Source organism: Eulemur rufifrons, chromosome 16 (genome assembly GCF_041146395.1).
Source record: "Eulemur rufifrons isolate Redbay chromosome 16, OSU_ERuf_1, whole genome shotgun sequence".
Taxonomy (NCBI): Eukaryota; Metazoa; Chordata; class Mammalia; order Primates; family Lemuridae; genus Eulemur; species Eulemur rufifrons.
The window spans coordinates 7,052,231-7,075,183 of record NC_090998.1 but is presented as its reverse complement, the minus strand read 5'-3'; the positions used below and the strand labels follow the sequence as shown (position 1 = coordinate 7,075,183).

The following is a 22,953-nucleotide window of genomic DNA, read 5'->3' as shown; positions in this document are numbered from 1 at the left end:
GAACAACAAACAATATATCAGGTAGTGATGAGTGCTATATTTAAAAGTAAAGGAGGATAAGAGGATAGAGATGTGGTTAAGGGCAACAAGACTAAAGCTAGAGTAAGGGGTGTGGTCAGAAAGGAGGATGGGTCGGATTTTGATGGCTGGAAGAGGTCCATCCGTATCCTTTCCTGCATTTTCAAAGCATTGGGACGTTCTTGACAGTGTAAGAAAAAATAATGGCAACTTCCTACATCAGCCTATTCTATCCAGAGGGAAGGGAAACGGGACCCTGGTCTTTTAACCATCCACAACTCCCCTCGTACCTTGATGCATAAATCATGAACTTGTCACGTTTCCACCCTCCCCCTCCCCAGCAGTCCCTTCCGGAAGCCGGGTGCCGCACTTCTCAAAGATCAGCTTTTGCCCTTAACAGAACCCGCTTTCACTTCCGCTATGGCGTCACATCCACAGAGGGTTTCACTGTGTCCCTGGGCAGAAGCTACTTCCGCCCCTACTTGTCGTAACTTCTGCCCTGAATATTCTGGAGCGCTAGCAGCGCCGGAGGTGTTCTAGCTACTCCCGGAAGTGACTCGGCCTTTGCGCTCCCCTCTTTCTCCGTTACCGCCCCCCCCGCATTGCTATTTCCCTCCCTCCCCCCTTTTCGTTTCCGGCGCTCCCGCCTTCTCTCCGCAGAGCTCTCCTCTGAGCCTGTAGGGGGGAGGGAGGGAGGGAGGGAGGGGGGCGTGGGGGAATTGGGGTTCTCCGGAGCACGAGCTGCAGCACCACTTCCGGGTGAGTGTTTGGGGAGGGGGAGGGAGAGGGAGGGGGGCCACCCACTGCCTCGCGCCCCCGCCCTGCGGGTGTCGCGCGCGCATTCCGTGCGTGTGAGCGTGTGGGTTCGTCTCGCGCCCGAGGTGCGTGCCCGCGCGCTCCGCCTTGCGCTCTCCCCCCTCCCTCGCCCCCTCCTGTCCTCCCGCCCCACTCGGCTCCCTCCTTTCCCAGCAAACGCCGCCCCTCCCGCGCTCTGGCTCAGGCTCTGGCGCCGCCGCAGCCGTCGCCGCCGGGTGAGTCTCGCGCCGCTGCAGCCGGCGCGCGCCAAGCTCCCTGCTCCTCCCCTCTCCCCTTTTCCTTGGGGGGGCGGGGAGGGGGGGTCCACGGTGTGACTGTATGTGTGTCCGTCCCGGAACCGGAAATGGTTGTGGAGGAGCGGGCGATGGGGAGGAATGGGGGGGTTTAGGGGGCGGGTGCCTGTCTGGTGGGTGGCAGAGTTCAGCTCCCTGGAGGGGAAGGAGGGACGTCCCAAGGAAGGGTCTTTGAGGAAGGAGTGGGGGGGCGACATCAGGAGAAGGCTACCAGGGGCGGTCTCAGGGGAGTGAAGGTTTTGGGGGGACAACAGGGGTCTCCAATAGATAGACCACTGTGCAGGCTGAGGGAGGTACTTCTTGGCACAAGGCCTTAGGTAGGCAGGGGGTGAAGTCCTCTAAGAAGTAGGGGGGAGGCTAGAGGAAGTAGCCGGGCCTGAACTGGCACTGTGCCTGACACAATGGCTTGTGCATCCCCCTCAGCCCTCAGCTTTGCCTTCTGAAGCAACTCCTCAGGGGCAGAGACCCTCTTTCTCTTCCACCTCTTCTGTTACCTGACCCCTGGTTACCTGTGGCCTGGGAAGGAAGAAGAACCAGTGGCTGAGCCTAGGAGTGGAACCCAAAGACTGGTGATAGAGTTCATCTTAGTTTCTGGGAAGTGGACTTATTTCCCTTATATCCACATAGAGGGTGGCACTAGGCTCCTGTTATTATATCCTTCCATCTTTGGATTGTTGGTTGGGGGTCTGCCTGCCTTCCAGAGTGACTGCTGACAGTCAAAGAATTTCTGAGGTTCTCCACAGCAGTCTGGTGGCTGCACCCTTACTGGCTCCTGTAACCTAGACAATTTGTTTACAGAAAGTTCAGGAGCCCTGGAAAGGAGAAAGAATAAGACGACAGGAGGAAGAGAGAGAGAGGGTAAGACAATTTTGGGTTTAATGGCTTTTCTGGTTTTCGGGGAGAAGGGGTCACAATCAAATGGGGTTTTTTTTTTTTTGACAGTGTGACAGAATACTTCAAGTACTAGCATTTGTAATATTGGTGTTTGCTGTGGGAGAAAAATGAGCCTTTTCCTATTATCTCTTGAGGGTACTCAGGAAGTTGATTTGTAAAAATTTGTACCCTGTCACCTTCAATTCCCACTAGCACTCATCAGGAATGATATGTGAAATGCTCAAGTGAAACCACTGGATAGTGTTGCATTGCCTCCAAAGGAAAAATTTATTCTGCTTTGGGGACACATAGGCCCTAATTGCCAATATGGTTTTTATGGCATAGCTTATGGAATTGCTTTCCTGTATTTGGAACAAGCAGAGCTGAGTTTAGAGTGGGGTTCCTATCCTTAATATTCCAGTGGAGTGTTTGATGTGGATCTGTTAAGTGACTAGAATCTCTGACACAGGGTTATTTGAATTTGGTGTGGCAGGGTGAAGTTTTCTGGAGGAAAAAAAAACTGCTCATTGGTAGTTAGGGGTAAAGTGGATGAAACTGTATGGAGTAGGTACTGAAGTAGTTCTGGAAGAATTCACAATATAAGGCCTGATGGTGATAGAATTTTAGATAGCCTGAAAACGAGAGTGTATGGACCCAAAAGAGTTTGAATTCAGAGTTTATGATCCTTATTGGTATCTTTTAAGGACCAATTCTAGGCTGGTTTATAGTATTTATTCCCCATAGGTTTCTAAGCCAAGTTGATGATTAAATATTAGGTACGTAATTCCTTCTTCTCCAGCTTTATTTACTTAATATTGTTTTTTTGGCCTCACACTTCCCAAATCCATCATTTATAGTAGAACAGGCAGGGCATGGAGAACCACAACATTGTCTCTTCCACAGGGGACAATGGTCAAGTGATGCCTAGAGTAGAAGCTGCTGGCCCAGATTGCCAGCTGCATGGTAGTAGTGGTCCTGTTTGGTCTATTTGTATGTGGTATGATGGTCTTTCCCAGTAGAATTGGGGTAAACCTGTTCTGAGTTATTTTGAACTTGGAAGAGTTCATGGATAGTAGGAGGAGGGTCCCAAATCCTATTGGGATGGTCTTTCTTGAATGTCTTCCGAACCTGAGAGAAAGAGATTTTGTTTCCTTATTGAGGAAAAAATGTTTCTTTGTGTTTCTGCATTTCAAGTCCTTAGGTAATATTGCAAGCTTTCTGCAATTGTGCATTTTAGAACTGTTTCTCTCAATAGAGTGTTTAAGTTGTTTCGGTAGTTGAAAATTGATTGTTTTTCACATCTTTTTCTTGTTTTGTTTTTTTTTTTTTTTTTTTTGAGACAGAGTCTCACTCTGTTGCCCAGGCTAGAGTGAGTGCCGTGGCGTCAGCCTAGCTCACAGCAACCTCAAACTCCTGGGCTCAAGGGATCCTCCTGTCTCAGCCTCCCGAGTAGTTGGGACTACAGGCATGCACCACCATGCCTGGCTAATTTTTTCTATATATATTTTTAGCTGTCCATATAATTTCTTTCTATTTTTTAGTAGAGATGGGGTCTCGCTCTTGCTCAGGCTGGTCTCGAACTCCTGAGCTCAAACGATCCGCCCACCTCGGCCTCCCAGAGTGCTAGGATTACAGGCGTGAGCCACCGCGCCCGGCCATCTTTTTCTTGTTGATGCTTCTTGTAGACTACTAAGCTGGAGGCTACAGATCCATTACTTTTGGGTAGTCCCTTTGTAATTATGTGGTCTTAATGTAATTTTCACTAATTGTCACTAATAGTCCTCATCACCAGGAAGTATTTCTCTTAAGTATTTTCCTTTCAGGAAGACTTTGAGCATCTTATTCTATCTCTTTGTTGTGCAGCCTCCATCACCATATGCCTTACTGTAAAGGGTTCATCCTCTTCCACCCTCTATCATAAGATTAATAAAAACCTAGTAGAGTAACTATTCAGAGTCTTCCACTGATGTAGGACCTAGAATTAGAATCCACAAGTCTTGATTCCTAGGTCCATTCTCTAGCTACTGAACTTGATGGGCATGAGTATTTCATGATTTTCTAAAGGTTGGTTGTAATTAGTAAGTTCTGGTAAAAAGGTAGTGTTCTTCACTGTATCTGCCAAAACAACATGTTACAGGCTGTGATACTTTTATCCTTGGCTGGTTAGTACCATTATGGAAGCATGTGGTCAGATGGACAAAGCTTTGGTGCAAGAGTTCAAGTTCTACTATGTGTTTCAAGGCTGTTACTTAATAGTGTCTCTCTTCTTCACCTCTTTAGTGCTTCTGAGATTTCTTTTGAGACTAGAGAAGGAATATGTCGTTCCTTGAACCTCTTGAAAGAAAAGTACTGTCCAACTTAATTATAGTAAACCTCTCTTCTTGTTAACACAATTGGTGAGGCTTGCTGCAGTAGTACAGTTGAAATTAGAACCCAGATTTTCAATCTGCCTGTCTTCTCTCCATCTATTATATTTTTTGTTTTCTGCTCTTTAGGGCTATAATAGAAGTCTTCCTCTTCCTTCCAACTCTAGGGGAAACCAAACCAACTCTTCTTTTCTTTTCTTTTCTTTTTTCTTTTCTTTTCTTTTCTTTTCTTTTAAATGTATTGTCATAATCATCAAAACTGGCACTTTCTATGTAGAGATGAATTTTCCCTATAATAGTAATGTTCTTTTTCAGGGTCAATAGAATGTTAATATGTGCTTGCTTGGATGTTGGGATGGTTTGGTGAAATTTCCTCCATGAAAGATGAAGTGGTGAATCCACAGTTAACAGGTATTTGAGTGATCTGGCACCAGGGTACCTTGTTACACAACTCCAGGGGGCGCCATTTACAAAGTCAGCCTCTTTAGTAGAATAGTGGCATAGCATTTCTCAGGTGTCATTTTGGAGGTAAATGTTGCCTTATAGTTGGATGAACAGTACTCTTTATGTGCCCCCTTTTGGGCTGACCTATTTATCAAAAGCCTGTAAGACATATATTGTCTTAATCCAGGACCAGCTGTGGTTCTGACCTTCAGCTTCTCTTAAGAACCAAAGCAGAGCAATAGACTGGGTTCCAGGTAAGTGGAGGGGGCTTTTATTTATTTTCCCTTGGAAATTCTGGCCTCTTTATTCAGACTCCATCATTTTGAAATCAGTTATCTTGGTAGCCAAGTGAGGTTTCACAGGATGAGAGCAGAATATGACCTGAACTGCATGTCATTTTGCTGTTTTCAAAAACTTCATATTGAAAACATTTATTGAGAACTACCTGAAAAATATGTAGTTCATTCCTGGAATTATTCTAAATTTTAATTTCTGGATCAAGCCACAATATCAGAGAGTGTGTACTTCAGTTATATGGTTTTGGTCCTTTGTAGAACCTCTTTCCTTAATTTGCTCTTTGGTGCCTGGGTTCAGATCCCTGCTCTGCTGTTTACTGTTTGACTCTGTGCCTCCAATTTTCTCATTTGAAAATGGGGGTTACGGTGCTTATCATAGAATTGTTGTGGAGAGTAAATGATACAAGAGTTGCAAAGTACTTAGAACACTACCTTGAATACAGTCACACTTAACAAATGTTAATGGTGATATTGTCCATAACATTTTTTTTTTTAAGACAAGAGTCTTGCTCTGTTGCCCAGGCTACAATGCAATAATGTGATCATAGTTCCTAACCTCAAACTCCTGGGGTCAATCAATCCTCCTCCGTCTGTCTCCTGAGTAGCTGGGACTATAAGTGCACACTACCACATTTGCTAATTTTTCTACTGGTCTTGAACTCTTGGCCTCAAGTGATCTTTCTGCCTTGGCCTCCCAAAGTGCTGGGATTGTAGACATGAGCCACTGCACCCAGCCCCATCACATCAAACTTACAGGGATACCCTCAGAAACTCTGCTTCACCTGAGCCACTTATAGGACAGTATGAATGGATGTAATCTTTTTGGGGGAGAAAGGGACCTTTTCACAGAAATCCTATATGAGGGCGTTCTAATTTTCAGACTCTCAGTTCCTCCCTTGTAAGTTTTCACATCCATAATGCATTTACTTCCTTAATTTTTCAGGGGGAAATTATATATTAGACCTTCCTTTCTTTTACTTTCCCGTCTAATACTCTACTTCATTCCCACTGTCCATCAACACTCTTTTTTTTTTTTTTTTTTTTTTGTGACTGCAAAATCCATCACCACTCTTATCTCTTGTCTATTTCACTTCTCTCAGCTAGAAGTTTAGATAGATAAGGGTTGTGAGTTAAGGTGTGAGTCCCTAGCATGGTTTTCAAAATCTATATGTATAGAGTCTACTGTTGTTCAATTCATTAAATATATAATTGCTTTTTAGGTGATGGGTCCTATGTTAGTTGTAAGATACAAATGAAGAAAATGTGATCATTGCCTCCCAAAAAGCTTGGCACGGTTGGATCCCCTTAAACTGTGATCTGATTGTTTCTTGATTCTGTTGCCTGAGGATGACCTGAGACTACTTTATAAAGCTAGGACTGGAAGGACCAAGTTAGCACATATGTCAGAGACTGGTTAGTTTGACTGTGTTTTAGAATTCAGAGAACAGAATTTGCCTGTGCTTGGTCCTCAGTCAGAGACTGGTTATTTTGACTTTTATAACTCAGGGAACAGAATTTGCCTGTGCTTGGTCCTCAGTCATTTAATAGCCTTATTTGTGTGAAGCTGTTGTAGTTACAGATTTAGTGCATTCTACTCTTTTGGTACTTACTGAGAAAAAGTAGGCTGCAATTTGGTTCTTCCCTTTATAGGTTTTATGAAAATTGAGGTTGCTGTTTAGTAGAGCAAAAAGTGTGATGAGCCTTCTAGAGAAGGACAAGGAACAGATGTACGTTTAGAGCAGTTTTTAATTTTGACTCCTTTGTTGAAGGTCTTTCCTAATTTCCTTAATCACTACCTGAAACCCAGTTTCTGTGCCCAGCCTACCCTCTAGCTCTTCGTATCTCTGGTATCTGTCTCCAGCATATCCTCAGTGGGTCTGAGTTGGCTATATGTCACAGGTCTTCCCCCGCTGAAGCTTGGTTGCTCTTGTCTCAGAGTAGCAGCATGGTAATAATGTTATTTCCTACTGTTCGCCATTTCCCCATTGCACCAGTCTCATACTCTTTTCTTACATGCCTTTTGTGGGGCTGGGTCTTTCCTATTCCAGGATTTTGGGAAGCTACTCTTGACCAACATACTGCCAGTTAAACCTTGCTACGAGAAGTGATCAGAGTTTTACAGTCAGTGGTGGGATTCCTGCACTCTATACCCATCTATGTCATGGCAGCGTGATTCTGAGAGATTACTTTTATTCTTATTCATTCCTCACTCACAAAGTTTTAAGCTTAATTATCATCCACATACAGAGAAGAACTGGAACTTTTGGAAGCATAGTGTTTGAGAAATACAAAGCAAGAGTCTAGTACGTGTATGTGTTCTGGTCCGCCATTGTCCCTATTCTGAATCCCTTTGGAAATCTAGCCTACTACTGTAGGTACCAGAACTCTTTTTTCATTTGTTTATTGAAACACAATCTTGCTCTGTCGTCTGAGGTGGAGTGCAGTGTCATTATCACAGCTCACTGCAGCTTCAAACTCCTGGGCTCTAGCGATCCTGCTACCTCAACCTCCAGAGTAGCTGGTGCTACTCTGGAGGAGTAGGAGGTGTGAGCCATGATGCCCGGCTTATTTTCTATTTTTGTAGAAATGGGGTGGGTCTCTTGCTCAGGCCGGTCTCCAACTCCTGGTCTCAAGTGATCTGTCCACCTCAGGCTTCCAAAGTGCTAGGATTACAGATGTGACGGAACTCTTTTTCAAACTGGCAATTCCTTGGTTCTCACTGCTCAGCCCAGTGTGTGTGGTACCCCATTCAGCACCATGGATGTTCATAGACCTTGGTGGGATCAGTGAGGCATGGTCCCCAGATATTAACTGGTACTCAAAAAAAAATCTTGATTTTGATTCCTGCTGATTTCATTTTTTAAATTACCTTGCGTGTTTTGTATTCTGGCCTGGAACCATTTCAAGCTGCATAGAACTGTAGACATATTGATAGGAACTCTTGAAATTTTTTCAAGGAAGATGGATGTGAAGGATGAGGGAAAAGAGGAGCAGTGACAGGTACCCTGGCTATTTTCAAGCCTGTCAGTGATGTGCTGCTTTGTGTGACCTTGGACACACGTCTTCCCCTCTCATGACCTCAGTTTCTCTTCTTGTCAACAAAGGAAAGTAATAAGATTCTTTTTCTTTGGGGCATGGAAAACATTCTGTGGGCAAATGAGGTATGTACAAGTTCTTTCGCAAGCATTGAGTAGGCTAGTCTGTAGGCTAGGGATACAGTGCTACATGGCTTTGACCAAGGGGGCTAATGTGCTGGACACTAAGGTCTCACCTGCCAGTTCCCAGCCATGTGACCAGGTGCCAAAGAGGAGATAAGGAAGCACTCAACTCACCTTCTCCATTGCTAAGCTTTTTCAGATTTATTCCTGAGCATGTGATTTCATTCTTTCTTCAGGTAGAATGGAAGAATCTCACTTCAATTCTAACCCGTACTTCTGGCCTTCTATCCCCACAGTCTCAGGACAGGTAAGTGGTGTTGCTTTTTTGCTGTCCCTCATTGTTTACTTTTTTCAACTCTGAGTAATAAGTGCTATTACTGAGTAGTAAGTTCTGTTACTGTGGAGACTGAAGCAGGAGAAACCACGTGGTGTTCACTGGGTCCCCTATCACTGAGAATTATACAGTGTTTCTGTCTTGGCTTCTCTCTGAAAGCCCAAAGTTGATCTCTGTAGAGAAAGACAGACGCTGAAAACTGCTTAGGAACTGAAAAAATCAGACTCTCTCAGTCTGAAGAGGGCACTCCCTTTCCGCTTCCTTTTGTTTTAGATTGAGAATACAATGTTCATCAACAAGATGAAGGATCAGCTGTTGCCAGAGAAGGGCTGTGGGCTGGCGCCACCTCACTACCCCACCTTGCTGACAGTGCCTGCCTCAGTGTCCCTGCCCTCAGGCATCAGTATGGACACAGAATCCAAATCAGACCAGCTGACCCCACATAGCCAGGCTTCTGTCACCCAGAATATCACGGTGGTCCCTGTGCCATCTACAGGACTGATGACTGCTGGTGAGCAACTCTGCACTTCTCCAATCTGAGGTGTTGATCTTCCATGATCAGTACCCCAGGCTGGAGGGCTCCAGGAACATGGGGAGTGGGTTATGTGTTTGATTACTCAATCAGATTTTTATTAAGTGCTTACTGTGTGCCTAGCAATGTGCTGGGCATTGTGGGGGATACAAAGAAGTAGAAGATGCGGTCCCTGCCTTTGAGGAGGTGACATTCTTTCCTTCTCTGAATCAAGGAGTCTCCTGTTCTCAGAGGTGGAGAAGAGAAGGGAGTCAATCAAGGGGTAAATCTCACTGTTACCGGGGGGTGGGGACAGGGGTTAGGAGACCATTATTTTTTTTACAGGGTTTGGGGCTTCCTGTATACTCTGGGTTGGGGGGTGGTGGTGATGGGTTAATTAGATTATCTGGGGGGGGGAGGGGAGGGATGAAATGAAATAGGATTAGGATCAGAACTGAACAACATGACACCATCTCCTTTTTCTCCCAATCCTAGGTCCAGGTTTGGTAATCACGTCCCCCTCAGGCTCTCTTGTGACCACAGCCACATCAGCTCAGACCTTCCCCATTTCGGCTCCCATGATTGTCTCAGCTCTTCCCCCTGGCTCACAAGCCCTGCAGGTGGTCCCCGACCTCTCTAAGAAGGTAGCATCGACCCTAACAGAGGAAGGAGGCGGAGGTGGTGGTGGAGGTGGCACTGTGGCTCCTAAACCCCCACGGGGTCGAAAGAAGAAGCGGATGCTGGAGTCAGGGCTGCCTGAGATGAATGACCCTTATGTCCTCTCTCCTGAGGATGACGATGACCATCAAAAAGACAGCAAGACCTACAGGTAAGACTCAGAGCCAGGGGCAGGATGGGGTGAGGATCGCTGTCTCGGCTCCCCTGCCCTCTTGGTATACTGCCCCAGTCAGGCGCTGTACTCTTGACAGCTTCCTACCTCAGAGGCACTTGCATGGCAGGTGTTCTGTCGTGGGGCAGCAAGGCAGAGTTGCTGGCACTCCTCCAGTGCCTCTTCCCTCGGGATGCAGACCCACCCTAATTTGGGGGGGCATCAGCATTGACTTATTTTTGCATGACAGAGTAGAGAGTTTTTCTCTTATAATAAGGCTTTGGATTGGGTTTGAGGCTCTGTCTGCAGCTCCTTTTTACTTTCTACATTTTCCATTCCTATTTTTCCAAGAAACCTTTCTGGTAAGCACCTAACCTAAGCTGTGTGCCATCCACCGTTTCTCGGGCCATATTTGAGCACTGAGCCTGCCTGACCCTGCATGGTTGGGATGATGGGAGGGGCCTACGTAAGAAGGTGGGAGGAATAGGATACCTCCCCCTTTGGAATATATGCTTCTAGAATGACTGCTCACTTTCTAATTCATGAAAGTCATTTTGATCCTCCACTTCCTCTAAGTTGCCCATTACCAAAAAGCATTATGTGCATATTTGCATGTGATACTATACAAAAATAATTAACATAAATAAACTCCTTGCCCTTTGAGAGTTGAACATCTTTTAATCCCCTTGAAAGCTGTCAAGTGCCCTAGTGGGTTTGGGGAGTTTGGTCCCAGTATACAGAGTGGGATAACCACTCACAGCTTTGATGCAGACAGGGGCAGATGTGCATGGCTGGGAGACTGGGTCTGTCCTTAGTGTACCGAGATGGGCAATGTTGTTCCCATTTTAGGAGCGAAGGGAACTGCGGCACAGGAAATGGACAGAGCCTTGGGCTCATGGATTCAGTTCCCGGCTCCACCACGAACTTGCTGTGTGACCCTGGGCAAGTCCTTTTCCCCTCTCTGGGCCTCAGTTTCCTCATCTGTAAAATGGGGAGAATTCTGTTTATGCCTCCCATTTGTTGGGAGTATATATCAGATAAGATTTGAAATGTTGAGAACTTGAAAAGAAAGATAAGAAATAGTCATGATTTAGCATTTATTTGTATTTGTGTTGTACAGTTCCGTTGTGGAGAGTAGCCATGAGTGTTTAGATCCTTCTTTATAAGTGAAAATGAGGAGAGTGTTGCTATGCAGAAAGTATTGAGCACTGCAGAATTCCAGCTCATAATCTGAAAGTTCATTGGAGCTTTATTATTACAGGTGTACCCCACTTTATACAATAAAAGTGTTCCTGGAAAATGTTTACATCATATCATATTATAAAGGTATCTGACAAGTTTGATTCATTTAAAGACATTCTTTTATATATCATTTCATAAAATGAAAATCCCTTTAAAGTTGATTTTGTGGAAATCTGGATTTTTATGTGTTTGTTTAAAGTGAGGTCATTGTGACATGGAGATACATCTATATAAAATTGGTTGCTATAGTAGCAGGAGTATCCTCTGTCACCCTGTGAAGCCCTTCTGGTGGGTCAGAGTCCTCTCATTCTGCCAAGTTTCTGTACTTGTTTGTGTTTTGGACCCACATTAAAGCTTATCTCTAGACTTCCCGAACTGTGTATATTAAAACAGATGTGAATATACATTTGGAAGAAAGTCCGATAGGTCTTGGCACACCCTCAGTGTTTTTGGAATTCTTAAAAGACCCCTTACCCAGGTGACTAAAGAGAACTCTGAAATTTAAGGGTGACTAGTTGTATTCTAGGTGAACAGAATTTCTTCAGAAACTCAGAACTCTGAAGTTCCAAAGGAATCTTTTTAATCACAGTGAATCCCTATTTTGATGCATGTGTGGGTCAACCATATCCATTCCAGTGGGCAATAGAATTTGAACTGGGTATTGGGGGAATTGGGTTCTGTTACTCTGGGCAAATCAACTTAACTCTTTGTTCCCATCTATAAAATGGGATGACCAGTCATACCCTCACCTATCTTGTGGAAATATTTTGAGGGAAAATCAGGGTATTTGAAATTGTTTTGAACATCTTAGGAGAAAAATGGAATGCTAATACAAAGTGGTCATTGTAATCAAGGCTATTGCATTGCACGCCTCCAAGGGGTACCATTCTCATTGTGTTAGATGTGAGTGGTGCCCCCTGGAGTAATGCACCTGTTATATGGGGTGTTGATTTTTCTATCCCCTACTAATCGCCCACTGCCACGATTCCCTTAAATTAAATTGCTTTCCAACCACCCAACATCTTGCATTAGAGGACTTTTGCTCTTACTTGGCTTCATAGGATTTTCAGGTTGGAAGTACTTTAATGGTCACCTAGGTCAGTCCCTTCACCTGGCAGGTGATTGTCCATCCTCTGCTTGAATACCTCCAGTGTCAGAAATTTTAAAGTAGGTTAGCATTGTGGGTTTATAGTGAATAACTGCCCCTTGGCAAATTACTTTCTGAGCCTTTGTGTTCCTTCCTATAAAACAGGGATGATACTTGCCAGGTTGTTGCAAGGAGTAGGAAAAATGTGTTTAAAGTGCCTAACCAAGCGCCTGGCACTATCAGGCACAACAGCAAATGGCAACTGTTACTATACTATCTTTTTGTGTGTGTTAGAGTTAGGATCTCGCTATATTGCCCAAGCTGGTCTCTAACTCCTAGCCTATGTTGCCCAGGCTGGTCTCTAACTCCTGGCCTCAAGTGATCCTTCCGCCCTGGCCTCCCAAAGTGCTGGGATTATAGGCATGAGCCACTGTACCTGGCCCATCATTATTATACTGTCTTTTGAGACAGCTCATTCTATTGCCAGCCCAATATCCATGGATTTAAGTTTTGTATATTCTTATCTAATTGGAAACATTGATGAAGAGGGTTATTTTCTTTTTTATAATTAACTTTCATGTGTAGGGCACAGTTATGTGTTGAACACTCTTCACACACAAACTAATGAGATTTTATTTGTGTTAAAATAAACATGTCATTCTACCAATCTGAGAAATTTTAGCAATCAAGAGAGATTAGTTTGCAACTTAATACAGTTTTTCCCTAGAGTGACAGTGTGTCCAGTTTGTAACCTCAGTCTTAGTGAAACATTTAGTAGCATGAGCTCATCCATTAGCACAAAGGCTGTTAACATCAGTACAATTTTACTACTAGAGAACACTTGGCTTACCTTTGACTGTCCTGGGTGTTTGCTGGCCTTTCTAGGGGCAAAAATTCATCTCTCCATTTTACAGACCAGAAAATTGAGGTCTAAATTAATGAGCAAGCCTATAACTGAACTCTGAGTAGAGCCCGGTGTCCAGACTCCCATTGGCTATGTCCTTTTGATTATGCTAACTATAAACAGAACTTCCCTTCTCTCGGGCAGTGTTTAGGTGTCTCAGACAACATCCAGGGATGGGTAACTTCAGAGTTACCAAGTAACTAGAGAAATGGAACTTGTTAATGTTTGGAATTTTAGTAAAAGCATTAAAATAGGGACCATACCTCAACTAACAATGATAATTGTTTTCTCTGAGGAACTCAGTGTTCATTTTTGTCTTTATCTATCTCAAGTTATTCTCTAAAAAATTCTCCCAAGATGAAAAAAGTGCAGAAACAATCACCCCGTGTCATCCTAAGCCCCTCTTACAAAGATAAGTGAGGGAGAACCCAAAGAAGAGGGACTTGCCCTAGTAGCCTGGCTTCCAGCCCATTGCCCTTCCTACTACCTCACATTGTGCACTGGTGAGTTGTTTACGAAAATGGCAGGGTTCCAGCTCACATACAGGTAGCTTTTACCCAATAAAGTCCAAATAGTTGTGGCTTAACTTGCACAGAGGCTTCCTTCTTTGATATGCAGAACAGTGTCAGAGCGGGAAGGATTTCCATTACCAACTCAGGTGATGAAAGTACATTCAAATGCTATAGATGTCAACCCAGAGTGCTGACGCTGGCTCTATGTGCTAGGAGAGTGGAAAGGTTTAGTGTGGAAGACAGGTGTTTTGCAAACCTTTTTCTCTCAAATGCTTGAGGGATACAACCCACTGCCAACAGTTACCTTGGCTCATTGCAAAAGTGGTTCTCACTTGATTGCCAAGGAGTGGTGGGCGGGGGGTGTAGAGGCCAGATATTATGGTTTGGAAAAGCCCCTCCAAATAATTCTGGTACTTCCCCACTCCCATCCCTCTGGGAATCACTGCCAAAAAGGAAGTAGGGACTGGTCTGATGGTAGTGGGTTATCAGAACTTATTAGCATTAGGGTCACTAAAGCTGATATATGATTCTCCACTGCTATGTTTGACTACCTAATAAAAGACAAAAACAAAAAGTAGTAGGGGGAAATCTGAGAAAGAAAATTATCTGTGGAGACAGGAGAGAAACCAGTCAGTTCCTCATTGTCAGCGAAGCTTCATCTGTATTTACAGCTGCTCACCATTGCTCCCATCACTGCCTGGGCTCCGCCTCCTGCCCCTTTCCCCCAACTGTCCATGGAAGAATTGTCTTCCAAGAAACCTGTACCTGGTGCCAAAAAGGTTGGGGACCACTGATCTATGGGGCTTGAAAAATGCCAAGGGATGTACTTTATATGTGGGAAAATTAGGGAAAGGAATTCTTTGACAGTTTGAAATCAAGTCAGAGGCAGAAGGAAAACAGAAATTAACTGATATTCCTGGCCCAGTGAAAATCACATCTGCCCAGAGCCCACAAAATTTTTCTTACTTACCTGGCTGAATTCCTGTTTTTTCACACTTAGGGAGTCCAGTCATTCAGCAAACATTTATTGAATATTTATAATGTGCTGGACATTGTGGTAGAAGTTTAGGCTATAAAGATGAATAAAATAGAGCCTCTACTCTTAAGTTGCAATAGGAGAGAGATCAGATGGGTGGGCTTCTCTTAGAAGTAGAGGGGCGTGTTCAGCCATGCCTTCTTGGTGGAAAGGGTTCTAACCGCTGCCCTCACTTGGCCCAGGTGCCGGATGTGCTCACTGACATTCTACTCAAAGTCGGAGATGCAGATCCACTCCAAGTCACACACCGAGACCAAGCCCCACAAGTGCCCACATTGTTCCAAGACCTTCGCCAACAGCTCCTACCTGGCCCAGCACATCCGTATACACTCAGGGGCTAAGCCCTACAGTTGTAACTTCTGTGAGAAATCCTTCCGCCAGCTCTCCCACCTTCAGCAGCACACCCGGTAAGGCTGCTCTCAGTTTCACCCCACTACCTGGCTGTGAACCCCAAGGCCACGTTGCTTGCACCTACTCCTCTCTCCACATGTATTGTTTTTTCCCTTTCACGTTTGCCCTTTGATAGCCTCAATTCTCTGCTATTATTGTACATGGACATTAATTGCATATCCTAGCGATTTGGGAGGGCCTCAAAAACTGTGGTCTTCAATCCCAAAGTGTGGAACAATTCTTGTGGTTTCTCTCTGTGTCTGTGTTTGGAAATCTTCTGCAGAGCAGGCCCTGCTTTTACTATATGCTTCAGTTCAGAACCAAGGTGTGCTTTCAACTTCAGGTCCATGGGGAACAGGCGATATTGGTCTTTGTTCAAATTACTATTTGGAAGCAGGGTGTCTTTGGTGAGTGCATAACCTTAGGAAAAAGCAGAGGGTTGATGAGACTGACTAAGGTCACGGTCACCAGGAGCCATGGGTTGCAGCTCTTCATCATCTCACTGCCATTCTAGCCACCGACTTATGATCAACAACAACCTAGATCTGGGTATCCTCTTCATTAGCCTATCCAGGCTGGAGTGTGTTTGGGAGGAGGGAGGAGGGGGTGCTCTCTCATCCGTCAAGCAACATCATTTCACCCAGCAGAGAGCTGAGCCCCTGGTGTCGAACTGCTCCCTCCTCCCCCCTTCCCTCCTCTCCTCTCCGGCAGGATTCACTCCAAGATGCACACGGAGACCATCAAGCCCCACAAGTGCCCGCACTGCTCCAAGACCTTCGCCAACACCTCCTACCTGGCCCAGCACCTCCGTATCCACTCGGGGGCCAAGCCCTACAACTGTTCGTACTGCCAGAAGGCCTTCCGCCAGCTCTCCCACCTCCAGCAGCACACACGGTAAGGGAGAGTGGCGGGCTACTGACCCCGTCCCGCTGGCATGCCCTCCCCACCCCCGCCCCGGACACACAAAACAACCCGCATGCGGGGGGCGGGGGAGAGACCTGGCTGGAGGAGAACATGGCTGGCATCTGGGAGAAAGAAGACCAAGCAACAACATTGGAGACACAAGTGGTCGCTAAGAAAGCCTTTCTGGGACAAGAGCTACGTCAGGGAGATAAAATGACTGTGATACTGCCTGATCCATGGGAGGCAGAGATGTACTTGGAGTAGAGACAACTTTTCTTTCCCTCAATTCCCTCCCTGAAGATACCATGCAAACATCTTGCAAGATTTTCTCCCTGATGCCAAAGCAGAGGCATTTGATAAGAGAAGACCATACCTCTAGCCCTTAGCTCACCAATTATGGACAAGAGATATAATCAGACATTAGCTGGGCACCAGCCTGATGACACCCACAGCAACAAGCAACGCTCCAAGGGATGCCAGGAATGGAGAACAAAACGAAAGATGTACTATATATTCACAGAGAACTAGCAAACAAAATGAAATGCTCATACTTCATAAGGATGCCCACTGTTTATCCTGTGACTCTGGAGTGACTGGGAGGAAGTGAACCTGCCAACTAGAAGAGTGATCATCTCCTTCATGTGGTATCTCAAGTTGGACTAGAGTTCAGACACGCTGGCATAGGCCATCTCACCCAGCTCCTTGTGGATGTGATGTTCCCACCTTAAAGTGATCAGACATCGTGCTTTGAGAAGAGGAGGAGTCAGGCTTTCTTCACAAAGAAGAGACGTGTCCTATGATGTTTTCGGGATTTTATACCACGGATCCAGAAAAGCACCTAGTCACAGAGATGGTTCTGAACTCCCTGATGAGGAGCAGGTGTCAGTGTACCCTCAAGTCCTTGGCCCATCTTAGCAGAGGGCCCTGAAGTGTTGCAGGAAGAGTTCATATTGATACTAGGCATTTCCTGCCGTTAGGGGGCTGGACTGGGAAAAGCCCCTAGGAGTTTCTGTCCATTTCCATTAATATCACTGCTACTCCCCACAATTAGTGTGACTCTGCTTTTCTGTGATACTATAACTTTCTCTGGAGGTGATACACAAGGCTGAGGGATAGTTTCTGGCTGTAGGGTGAGGCCAAGGAGGAAGTGTGTTTTTCTTTTTCCTTGCCATTGTGTCTACTTTATGCTTTTGAATGTTGATTAGGATAGTTACTATAGGAGCTGACTTGTATGCCAGATTGTGAACTGCCTGTCTCTTGGGTGCTGAGGCCTCAGTTCTTCCTCCCCAGCAGAGAGGGGGCTTAGCTTGAGCTGCGTGATGCACGCAGTGACCAGATATGAGGCATTACAACCTGATCCATGTCAGAGAGGAACCAAGGCTGGTGCCTCCTGGAGGCCTATCTGATGTGCTTCCTTAGGGCAGGATTGGCCTTGAAGTTTGTTAAGGAGCCAATCCCCAAGTGTCCTTGCTGATGTCCTTTCCCTTTCTTCTCTTCTAATCCCATGCAGAATCCACACTGGTGATAGACCATACAAATGTGCACACCCAGGCTGTGAGAAAGCCTTCACCCAACTCTCCAATCTGCAGGTAAATGTTCCACCCTCCACATAAGAATCTGAGTCTGAGACTTGGGATCAAGATGCCATTTGACTAGTATAGTGATTCTCAGACTTTTTCACGCTCCTCTACACTCTTAAAAATGATTAAGGGGCCTAGCATGGTGTCTCACCCCTGTAATCCTAGCACTTTAGGAGGCCAAGGCAGGAGGCTTGCTTGAGGTCAGAAGTTCAAGACCAGCCTGAGCAAGAACGAGACCCCATCTCTACAAAAATAGAAACATTAGCTGGGCGTGGTGGCACATGCCTGTAGTCCCAGCTACATGAGAGGCTGAGGCAGGAGGATCACTTGAGTCAAAGAGTTTGAGGTTGCAGTGAGCTATGATGATGATGCCACTGCACTCTAGCCTGGGCAACAGAGCGAGACCCTGTTTCTAAAATAAAAAAATAAAATAAAAAACAATAAATAAAAAAAAATGATTAAGGAGCCTAAAGAGCTTTTGTTTATATGGATAATACCTATCTACATCGATATTGTGGAACTGAGAAACTGAAAAATATTTAGTAATCTGTTTAGAAAGAACAATAAGAAACCCATTGCATGTTAACATAAGTTACATATTCTAAAACCCTCCGGAAAAAATGAGAAGAGTATCATTGTATTACATTTTTGCAAGCGTCCTTAATGTCTGGCTTAACAGAAGAAGAGTAGATTCTCATTGCTGCATATGATCTATTGCATTATCACATTCATGTGCAGTCATGAGAGGATGAGAGTGAAAAAGGCAAACACTCCTTTTTTTTTTGTATGTTATATGTATTATATATTCTTACAGTAAGCTAGAGAAAAGAAAATGTAATTAAGAAAATCATAAGGAGAAATACATTTACTATTCATTAAATGGAAGAGGATCGTCATAAAGGTCTTCACGTTGAGTAGGCTGAGGAGGAGCAGGAAGAGGAGGGGCTGGTCTGTCTGTCTCAGGGGTGGCAGAGGCAGAAGAAAATCCATGTATAAGTGAACCCATGCAGTTCAAACCCATGTCAAACACTGTCTTGTTTGAAAAGAGTTTTGACCTTGTGGGACCCCTGAAAAGGTCTTAGTGTTCCCTAGAGATGCCCATGCCTTACTTTAAGAGTTGGCCGGGCGCGGTGGCTCACGCCTGTAATCCTAGCACTCTGGGAGGCCGAGGTGGGCGGATCGTTTGAGCTCAGGAGTTCGAGACCAGCCTGAGCAAGAGCGAGACCCCATCTCTACTAAAAATAGAAAGAAATTATATGGACAGCTAAAAAAATATATAGAAAAAATTAGCCGGGCATGGTGGTGCATGCCTGTAGTCCCAGCTACTCGGGAGGCTGAGACAGGAGGATCCCTTGAGCTCAGGAGATTGAGGTTGCTGTGAGCTAGGCTGACGCCACGGCACTCACTCTAGCCTGGGCAACAGAGTGAGACTCTGTCTCAAAAAAAAAAAAAAAAAAAAAAAGAGTTGCTGGGCTATACTATCTACCTGGAGATAGCGAAAAACAAAACAAAACAAAAAAACCAGTGGACTACTGAGACCATAAGCTGTCATTCTAATTTCAGGATCTTGATATGTGCGCTGTGAGGTATACTTCCTCCCTTATCCTCTAGCTTCTAAGGTTCTATTCAAAGCAACTTTTGTTGCCTTCAGGTGAAGAGAGAAGCTGGGAAACCTGATACCTCAGGGCTTTCCATAAAGGTCAAGGGGGCAGGTGGCAGAATACAATGCACTCATCCTGGTTTCTCCCAATTTTCTCAGTCCCACAGACGGCAACACAACAAAGATAAACCCTTCAAGTGCCACAACTGTCATCGGGCGTACACAGATGGAGCCTCACTAGAGGTGCACCTATCTACGCATACGGTGAAGCATGCCAAGGTGTACACCTGCACTATCTGCAGTCGGGCATATACGTCGGTGAGTACTCGGTTTCTTCTCTTTCCTTCCTGGTAGTCCTATAAGACTATAATCCACTTTATCCCGTCTTTCTGGATAATGATCTGTTGCAGCGAATACCCTGCCTCCCTAACTCCAACTTACCAATACCAGTAAAGATTCAGAAATTAATTAGACCCATAGCTGAGAAATTTATGGTCCCTAAGCCTATAGAGATTGATAAACAATGATTCTTCATTCTACTTAAACACAAAATAAAGCCACTTGAAATTTTGAGGAGAGCAAGATTGCAGTTAGGTGTTTTCCATTAGACTCCAGAAGAGATTGTAAAGTCCCATTTGGAGATCTTTGAGAAAAACGGCAGCTTATCCCTTTGCCTGTTGAATGTTCACAGTGACTTTTAAAGGTCCCCCTCTCCTTTCTACCCAGTGGTGAGCACTGAAAGTGCTACTTAAGTCGTGCTTACTCTTGGCTCCAGGATATCTCTGTATAACATTGCTGTCTTTACAGCAGAGTTAGAACCCAGGCTGCTAGTTACAAGTAATCGGTTTTCCTTACCTTTCATCCCTCAACTTCTTTTTTACCGTCTCCCTCAGGAAACATACCTTATGAAACATATGCGCAAACACAACCCTCCTGATCTCCAGCAACAAGTGCAGGCAGCAGCAGCAGCGGCAGCAGTGGCCCAGGCTCAAGCTCAGGCCCAGGCTCAGGCACAGGCCCAAGCTCAGGCCCAGGCCCAGGCCTCCCAGGCGTCGCAGCAGCAACAGCAGCAGCAGCAGCAGCCACCACACTTCCAGTCTCCTGGGGCAGCCCCCCAGGGTGCAGGGGGTGGGGACAGCAACCCCAACCCTCCACCCCAGTGTTCCTTTGACCTGACCCCCTATAAGACGGCGGAGCATCATAAGGACATCTGCCTCACTGTCACCACCAGCACCATCCAGGTGGAGCACCTGGCCAGCTCTTAGAGATCCGTGCTGCCACCCACTGGGAAGAGGAGAAAGAAGTTCTGGTCCCTCCTTTCTCCAACTCTTGGTGGGAAAAGTCCTCTTCCATGACAAGCCTTGGCTCCATTTCCTTGGGCCTCAGGCATGGCTTTCCTTCTCAAGATGCCATCCTTCTTCTCAACTCCTCCTCAAAGGAACCTCAGCCCTCCTGATTGGCAAAGGAATACCGAGCTGATGGTGTCATCCAGCAGCCTCCCTTCCCAAGCAAAGCTTTTAAAATTGGGGGTTGGTGCTCAAGGGAAGCATTTGCTGTGACCTCATAGAAACTTGTCCACTGTGGACACTTACCCTGTCCTTAGCCTCCACATCCTCAAAAGTTTGAGCTGATAGAAGACTAGAGGCTGGCCCTCCCAGGTTACAGAAAAAGGGAGCCCTAAATGCAACCAGCCTTCTGTTCTGTTCTTGCCTGCAAAAGAACAGAGGTTTCTAATGTGCTCCAACCCCTGAGAGCCATTTTATTCTTCTACATGGTCTCAATTCACTTCCTACCTACTGCTGGTAGAAGATTTGGGTAGGAATTAGACCTCCTTTTATTTGTAAGGGTGCAAGGGCTGACATGTGATCCCCAAGGGGCCAGAGATTCCCAAGGTGTTCAGCGTGGCTTCAAAGTGTGGGTTATGGTTTTCCTTGGAGCCCCTGTCCACCTTCTCTGCCAGCCAAGGTCCTATACTCTCAGCCTCCCCAACCCAAACCCCAAGGAGCTGTGGGAGCTTTGTTCTCTATGAAACCCCAAAACAAGGGGTGTGGCAGAGAAGGGAGAGTTCAGGGCAAACACCAGGACTGGACTTAGCTCCCTAGGTGCCACGGTCAGATGCCGGACACGGATTTATATATAAATATATATATATAAATATATATATATACCCACTCATCACGGCCATCTTTGTTGTAACCATTTCTGTGTTTATAAATGTATTATCTCTGAGAATTTTCATATTTGATGTTTTATTTTATTTTTGTCTTTTTTCCTCCTCCCTGTCCTCTGGCCACGGCATTTTTATTTCTTTTTGTCTTTCTTTCTTTTTTTTTTTTAATCATGGCAGATTTCAGAGAAAAGGAAATTAAAAAAAAAAAATCAGGAAACCAGTTGTTATAAAGCAATTTAAAAATGAAAAAAAGAAAAAACCTTATGTACAAACCAAGGGGTGTTTTTAGAACATTGTATAGAAATAAATTCATGTAAAAGGATGAGAGGCAGTGGAGCTACTGATGTGAGCGAGCATGGGGGAAGACTCTGTGGGGAGATGTTCAGGGTCAGTACTAAGGATTTGCTCCAGAGCGTGCGTGACAAATGAGTGCTTGTGCGATGAGCCTCCATGTGTGATTCCTTCATGTGAAGGGTACAATTCGTTACCTCTAAAGTGAAATCCTGGTTTATGAGGATTTCTACAAACATTGTCGTGGGGCTTCCATTGCCTAAATATGTGAGAGCAAGGTTTCAGATAAGTTAACAAAACAGCTGAGTTTCCTGTAGAAACAAACGGGAGCATGGCCTCTTGAAAGGAACTACACTCCTTCCTAAGCATCAGTGGAAGGGCCCTGTGCTAACTCTTTGGCAAGGTGTGTACATACACACGTTCATTATCCCGTGGCACCTAAAACCAGAGGTGTCCAGTGGTGGGAACCATGACCAGTTAAGGGGTGCAGGATTGATCGGCGATGCAGGACAGCTATAATAACTGAGGAGCAGAATGTGGTCAGGAAATGCTGACTTCAGCCCTGGCTCTACCATCAACCGATGTTGGCCATGATGATGCTTCAACTGTTAAATGAAGGGATTGGACTAGATAATTTCCAGGATACCTTACTGAGAATTAAAAACCTTGCTTTAAGCACTGAAAAAGTTGTGACCAATCTCTCACATCCGAGAACTGGTGGTTCACTTGGGACTGCTGACCTACAGTGCTCCTTACGTAGGATGTGGATAGTTAAGTAATGCTCACTTAATTTAGGCCTGGATATCTTGTGTGGGCACCTGAGATCATGTCTCAATATGTAGTGTGACAGCTATGAATTTATCATGTATGACCAAATACGCCAATGCTTTTGGCTCCTTGAATATTTACTGCTTTTTTCTCCCACTCTAACCAACTGTTTAAAAGGCCCTGACAGCCCTAACTTCATTACCAGTATTAGAATCAGAATCCATTCTTTTAAAGCTATGGTCCCCAACCTCTGGGGCACAGACCGTTATGGTGTGTGGCCCATTAAGAACTGGGCCACTAGGTGCGGTGCCTCACGCCTGTAATCCTAGCAGTCTGGGAGGCTGAGGGGGTGGATCGTTTGAGCTCAGGAGTTAGAAACCAGCCTGAGCAAGAGCGAGACCCTGTCTCTACTAAAAAATAGAAAGAACTTAGCTGGACAACTAAATATATAGAAAAAATTAGCCGGGCACGGTGGTGCATGCCTGTAGCCCCAGCTACTTGGGAGGCTGAGGCAGAAGGATCGCTTGAGTCC

General features: G+C 45.2%; 1 protein-coding gene across 22 annotated transcripts; it reads left to right on the top strand.

The window, feature by feature from the left end:
• Nucleotides 1–560: 560 nt before the first annotated feature.
• On the top strand, nt 561–21,684 carry ZNF384 (zinc finger protein 384). 22 transcript variants are annotated; one of them, XM_069490993.1, is made up of 13 exons: nt 718–777; nt 988–1,049; nt 1,551–1,985; nt 8,501–8,571; nt 8,872–9,109; nt 9,345–9,392; nt 9,605–9,938; nt 10,788–10,880; nt 14,902–15,126; nt 15,821–16,003; nt 17,523–17,601; nt 19,352–19,510; nt 20,086–21,341. In XM_069490993.1, exons 4-13 carry the CDS (start codon nt 8,506–8,508, stop codon nt 20,455–20,457), a joined length of 1,797 nt encoding a protein of 598 aa, XP_069347094.1. In that variant the 5' UTR covers nt 718–777; nt 988–1,049; nt 1,551–1,985; nt 8,501–8,505; the 3' UTR covers nt 20,458–21,341. The 22 variants fall into 22 exon arrangements, with proteins under 22 accessions (XP_069347100.1, XP_069347099.1, XP_069347102.1 ...); XM_069490995.1 differs by having other exon boundaries at nt 724–777; nt 1,926–1,985; XM_069491012.1 differs by lacking the exon at nt 988–1,049 and having other exon boundaries at nt 724–777; nt 1,926–1,985.
• The last annotated feature ends 1,269 nt before the right edge of the window (nt 21,685–22,953 follow it).

Bases quoted from the DNA above. Each gene is read 5' to 3' on its own strand.
- ZNF384 (XM_069490993.1), top strand. From the start codon at position 8,506: ATGGAAGAATCTCACTTCAATTCTAACCCGTACTTCTGGCCTTCTATC. The intron at 8,572-8,871 runs GTAAGTGGTGTT...CTTTTGTTTTAG, and splicing joins TCCCCACAGTCTCAGGACAG to ATTGAGAATACAATGTTCAT. The intron at 17,602-19,351 runs GTAAATGTTCCA...CAATTTTCTCAG, and splicing joins CCCAACTCTCCAATCTGCAG to TCCCACAGACGGCAACACAA.